General features: G+C 36.2%; 1 protein-coding gene across 2 annotated transcripts; it reads right to left on the bottom strand.

The window, feature by feature from the left end:
- Positions 1–1,364: 1,364 nt before the first annotated feature.
- Positions 1,365–4,003, bottom strand: atp5mc3a (ATP synthase membrane subunit c locus 3a). Of its 2 annotated transcripts, none has more exons than XM_034693944.1 (5): positions 3,875–4,003; positions 3,578–3,674; positions 2,710–2,784; positions 2,047–2,237; positions 1,365–1,934 (listed from the first exon to the last, which is right to left on the bottom strand). In XM_034693944.1, the coding sequence occupies exons 2-5, from the start codon at positions 3,614–3,616 to the stop codon at positions 1,820–1,822; spliced, it is 420 nt and encodes a 139-aa protein (XP_034549835.1). In that variant the 5' UTR covers positions 3,617–3,674; positions 3,875–4,003; the 3' UTR covers positions 1,365–1,819. The 2 variants fall into 2 exon arrangements, with proteins under 2 accessions (XP_034549835.1, XP_034549836.1); XM_034693945.1 differs by having other exon boundaries at positions 3,787–3,910.
- Between the last annotated feature and the right edge of the window lie 2,071 nt (positions 4,004–6,074).

Raw genomic sequence — 6,074 nt, 5'->3', positions numbered from 1 at the left:
CATGAATTTCCTTCTTTTCTGAAATCTGATCCCTGAGACAGTAAAATGTGTTTGTGTAGTTCTGTTTGTCTCAGTGGTTTAGCTATACCTTTATACCTGTATGTAATGTGGAGCAAACACAGAGCAGATTTCACTCAGATGAGGCAGTTCATTTAGAGGTGGTAATGATGGCTATAATTCTCCACCTGAGCACCCATGGTCATATCTTCAGCCCGTGTTAGAGGTTTTTGAAATGAAGAATGATACGTATCATTTGAAATGTTCTCCCTGTTTCCCACTCTGCTCAAACATACTAACATTCACTGTCCAACCTGAGAAAGTGTGTTGAGCTACGTAACTTTGTTTCATTCCAGATAAACATTTCAAACTAAGTTGTCTGTTATTGGAGCAACTTAGTTTCTGTTTTTATTCCATGGTATAGTTTTTAGAGATTTCAAGTAATGGTTTCTAGATAAACAGAACGTAACCGAATGTACTCCCATGTATTCTTCACTGCACTGATATATTGTGAAAATACAAGGTTTTGAGATTTTTTGAGAGGTACTTTGAATACTTAAGTATTTTTAAATCCAGGTACTTCAGTACTTTAACTCAAGTAATAATTTGATTGAACAACTTTCACCTGTATTGGAGTAAAATTTGACCGGGAGGATCTATACTTTGACTTAAGTAATGAAGCTGTGTACTTAACTCATTAACATTATTCAAAGCACACAGACCCTCTTTAATCTTTTGGTAGAATCAAAAGCTATGAAAAAAAAACCGCCCATGTTTATTAGTTAATGTACATCATGTCTTGTCGATCAATCTACTTTATTTTCTTGAGACTTCTCGTTTTCCTCACACTTGACTAACTTCTTGATAGTTTGTGTCCAGAGAACCCCGCATCGTACATTCAGTCAACATTCATAGTGAGCATGTCAGGTTTTAATAGAATTATTAATTTTTAAAAATTATGGTTTATTTGTTTTTTAATGGTTCAATGCAGCTATTTAAAAAGGTAGCAGTAAACATAGTTTAGTTGTGTTTCTGCATATCTATACAGTAAACTTACCATTGTTTTCAATTTCATTTTTAGGTCTGTAACTTTGATTTTCCTGGTTTATGCAAGTTACTTTTTAGTTAAACAAGATTATAAAATTTAAGCTCAGAGCAACTTCCAAAAGACCAAGACCACTCAAATGTAATCATACGAAATAAGACCAACCTTTACAATACTTAAATCACGCTTGGGGGGAAAAGACCCAAGGGTGTGAAATTTTGCCTTTTCCCATTTTGGAGAATGAAATGTTGGGCTTTCTTGCTTACTGGATGTTTGGACTTTCAATGGTGATGTTAAAAAAAGTCAAAACCCAATACTTAACTTAATTAAATTGTCTATATTTATTCATTGCCATTTACAAAAGCAAGCACTCACTTGCTGCCTAAGTACAGTACGATTTAACTGCAGTCAAACCAATAATTCCTTTAGGTGGACCCCAAAAAGCTTGCATGTGATGCTCTGAGAAAACAAGGCTGATTCATGGCAGGTATTGGCAGCTGCTTCACAGGAAAGATGACATTCATGAACACTGACTGCTTTCTGTTGTGTTAGCATGATACCCCAAGACAAAAGTTTCCGCCATTGTTAAATAGACAAATACATGTATTTTAATTACGTAATTTCTTACATTTGTACAATACATGCTTTGCTTATTTCGACAGTGTCTGAGAGACTTGAAAATGTACATTTCCATGAAAGCAACACGGAACAATTTTGGTAGCCACAATAAAATATGTAGTCACATCTGTAATGAAAGTGTTGTTTGACAGCAGAGTTTTACATAGCAAACAGGATAAGGAAAGCAACCATCAGACAGAACAGTCCCATGGCTTCAGACAGGGCAAATCCCAGGATAGCATAAGAGAACAGCTGCTGCTTCAGAGATGGGTTCCTGTAAACAAGAACACACCGTCAATACCAATTTAAAAAGCACACACCAGGAAAATACAAAATGTAATTGATTTTTTTATATATTCAGACTTCATGTCTGTGAAAAAACAAACCTAGCATATCCGATGATGAGACTGCCAAACACTGTCCCAATACCAGCTCCAGATCCAGCTACTCCAACTGTAGCAGCTCCAGCTCCAATGAACTTGGCAGCGGTGTCAATATCCCGGCTGACAGCACTGGTCTGGAAGCCCCTCAGTGTGACCTGAGTGAGAGGGCTCTGTGGCATCACAGCAACACTGCTCTGGAGCCAGAAGAGACAAAAACTAACTTTTAATTTTGAAATTATAGCATGGCATATGACAATGCAGCTAGGAAGCTGTCAATGCAGTTAGTAAACAAGGTGTATTAGTCAAAGGAAGGAATGAACAGATAGCAACATACTTTTCATTTCATTTGTCTAATTTCAATTTTCTTAATCATTTGTAATAGTTTAAGAGCAAAAGCCTATTCATATCCCCAAGTAACCTTTTGAATGTAAGAAAGTTTACACTTTACTTCAAATGAAAAGCAGATTCTATAATTTGATAAGCTGGTAAAAGGACAATAATTCTTGATTTTGCCTGTATTTGAGTTTGGCTATCCTTATGACTTAGCTGTTGGTCATACTAATATGACACCATCACATAAGGGTCTACAAAATACATGACCACAGCAAAACAAAGACACAGATTTGAAGTTATTAGAATTATTGGAAAACCTCCATGTCTCCTTACCTCTGTCTTGAGCTCTGGCCTGGACAGCACAGATGCAGAGAGGGGTCTGTAAAGAGCCCGGGAACCAGCACGGACCTGCAGTAACAGCACAGAAATAAATGCAGCATTAATTTAGTCATACAACATAAAAACTCAATAAGACGTGACACAAACTGCAGACACATGAGCAAGTGGAAGGCACCTTGACTGTCACTTTGTTGTCAGTGTTATTCACTGCAATGCAAACTCTGGATGACCTGTGGCCTTTAATGCTGAGAGTACAGTCTGTGCTGTCAAAGTCATTCATGGTTACCTGGATAGTCTGTTAGTCGGTCATTGTTTAAAACTGCATAATAGATTGCTAACGAGTTAAGGAACAACCAACCCTCTCACTGTTTCAACTGGTTAGCCTGCAAGAGCTACTAGAAACGAAACATGACCTTGGTGAGGGCCCGACAACCTATGCTAAAAGCTATATCAAAACAGACAGCTCAAAATTATAAAAAGATCCCTTCATTGCATCAATCTCGAGGTGTGTGAAGATTTCAGGTGAACTCTGGACTAATTCTGCTAACGCAGGCTTGAAATGACCTTAGCTAACACCCTTAATCAAAAATGTCTGCTAAGAGCTAAAGCACAGGGAAGAGGTGCTATTTTTTATGACTCTTTCGATGCACTGCACTAACAAACAATATATTGCATTGCACCTGCTTTAAAGCTGTTATTTTGCATTCAGCATTAGCTAGTTAGCCTGTTGGCCTAGACTGCAGATACCCTTGCCAGTCAGCTGCAGTCAAGTTCAATCAGAGGCCCACAGGATCTATTGCCTGCATTTAGAAAGCTGGGCACGGATACAAAATACAAAAACACAACAATATTATAAACTCACCAGAGCCGGCGTGGAGACGAACTTTGCACAGGCGTACATTTTCTGTTTTAGGTGTTTTTAACCGGTTCGGTCAAATCTGGTTGAAGCCCGGGTCTCTCTGAGGAAGTTAGACCGGAGAGAATTAAGGTCAAACGGGTGTAAAAATGCTCCACAGAAAAAATAAAGACACTCAAATGTACATTCACATCCATTCTGCATGCCATCCTCACTTGTGGGTTGCAATGTGAAGTAAAAACAGAGGATGAAAAGGGATTTCTGAGGATACGCTTTTCATTCAAACTGCCATTACACACTTACCGACTGCAGAGGTCGAACCACAGTGGAAGAGTGCGCATGCGCAATGTGATGTATGTAGAGAATGACAAGACCCGGATGATGACAAGGGAAGGTCATTTCAATGAAACTTTATTGACTACAATCACGATGACAGTGTTCATTCAGAAATCTTTGTTGTTGTTTACACATTGTCTAGTTGTGAATGTAAGTTAATTTTGTGAGTATGATTTTTAATCTAGTTCTTAATTTGGGGTAATTTACTTTTAGCCCTGGACTGCATTATTATTTTTTATTAATTTTATTATCATTTAACCATTATTATTTGAATCATTGCTTTAACATATATTTATCTTATCTAATTATTTATTTATCTATTTATTTCTTGTTTTCACCTGACCTTGTTAATGATACCTTATTTTTTAACTTTTCTTTCCACTCTTACTTATTTTATTAATTTTACTGTATTGATTTTATTTTATTTTTAAGTATTTCAGTTTTATCCGGCCTTTTATAATTTTACCATTGCTGTTTTTTCTGTCTCTCTGTTATTCTGTGAAGTACTTTGGGCTGCTTGTTTTTATGTATGAAAGGTGAAATATAAATAAAGTTGAGTTGAGTTGAGTATATGGGTGATAAAATGCATTATGCATTAAAGATACACAAGTAATATTTGTATAAAAAATACACTCTTTTTGATGTAGCTCTAAAAGAGTGGATGAATGTTCAAATTCTATTGGTATAGGCCTGAAAATGTTTCCTTATGGTCAGAAAATCACAGCAATAGACAAAAAACAAAAGTGAACTGGTCCAATATACAAGACTTGCTATGTAGCCATTACATGAAATGGATTAGCTTTGCCATCTACGACTATGGGCACTGTAGTTTCTAAGACTCTTACTCACAGCGGTAAATGGTCGAAGTGCCCCAATGCCTAAAAAATAGTCTACATGTACACTGTTTACTTTGAGTGACATCTACTGACTTCAGTTCTCAGGAGACTTTTTCAAATATCACTGAGTTTTATGAATTCTATAAATATTAATAAAACAACAAAATATTACCCACCATAATCTTTATTGGCAATCTATTGAATATTGTGCATCAGTGCATATTTTTGAGCAAATTAGCAATCAATCAAGCTAACACAAATCATCTGCTACACAATAAATCTCTTACCTTTGGGGCTTGTGATTGTCTGGGGCCTCTGGGTAGAGTGGTAATCCAGCTTTGAGCCTATGTGCACAAGCACCTAAAATAGCTCCACAAGAGGTTTCAAGCTAGACCCCTGCAGATTCATTTGAAATCCCAAAAGTCAATGCAGTGTTTGTTCTATGAGGCAGGTTAAAGCAAGATGTCTGATTACAAGGAAACCAGTCCAAAAGGTGTCTTATTACAATGCATCTAAAATATTACACTTTGAAAGATGGTCCAGCCATACAAATACATGTAGTCTGTCATTTTATGCTTCAGTGAGTGGCAGTTCAGTATAGAGCTTGAACAAGCCAATAGGATAGGACTTCTGAAGAGAGATATGAGATTGGGGGATGACATGCAACCAATGGTTGTGAACAGGAGATTAACCAGCAACTGCTGCGAGGAGGACTTTAGGCTTCGTATATAGGGTGCATGCTTTAACTGCTAAATTGGCACACTGAAAAATCTCCATACATTTTATTAGTACATTAACAAAAGGCTGCATTAACAATTATAAGTAAACATAGCAGCAAATGAGTGTGAAGCATGAAATGGTAAATCTCAATATTCAAAATCTTTGAAAGGTTTTATGAAATGTGTTGTGATTATCTCTTGTCTTGTGGTTTTTTGTATGCATGACTGAAAGTTAATTATCAAAACATATAATGAACCATTAAGATATTTAGAAATCCATTATTATAATTTATGTTTTCCAGAAACAGTAATATTGATCTTTTAAGGTTTCACCATCAACCTATCCTTTGGTCGGAGGTACACATCTATTAAAATTCTGCACTTCAGGACAAATTAAAAGGTGCTTTAATTTAATTAAGCGATCCCCTTTTTTAACTTTGTAGTTCTACTTGATTAAATCATAAAGTAATTGAACTATAATATTCATATTTCACTTTTTGCTTCATGTCTGTCTGAACCTCAAGTGAGGTTTCACTTGACAATTTTTCATCAGTCCCTGCCAAGAGAAAATCTGTATTTTCAAGGTTTTGATTTAAAATTTGAAATGTCTGA

The sequence above is a fragment of the Notolabrus celidotus genome, chromosome 10, assembly GCF_009762535.1.
Source record: "Notolabrus celidotus isolate fNotCel1 chromosome 10, fNotCel1.pri, whole genome shotgun sequence".
In the NCBI taxonomy this organism is placed as follows: domain Eukaryota; kingdom Metazoa; phylum Chordata; class Actinopteri; order Labriformes; family Labridae; genus Notolabrus; species Notolabrus celidotus.
The sequence above is the reverse complement of the archived record's forward strand: the minus strand, read 5'-3'. Positions and strand labels throughout refer to the sequence as shown.

Coding starts and splice junctions, on each gene's coding strand:
- atp5mc3a (XM_034693944.1), bottom strand. CDS start 3,616: ATGTACGCCTGTGCAAAGTTCGTCTCCACGCCGGCTCTG. Junction 2,785..3,577: donor TCGTCTCCACGCCGGCTCTG/GTGAGTTTATAA, acceptor CTGTTACTGCAG/GTCCGTGCTGGTTCCCGGGC. Junction 2,238..2,709: donor GGCCAGAGCTCAAGACAGAG/GTAAGGAGACAT, acceptor TTCTGGCTCCAG/AGCAGTGTTGCTGTGATGCC.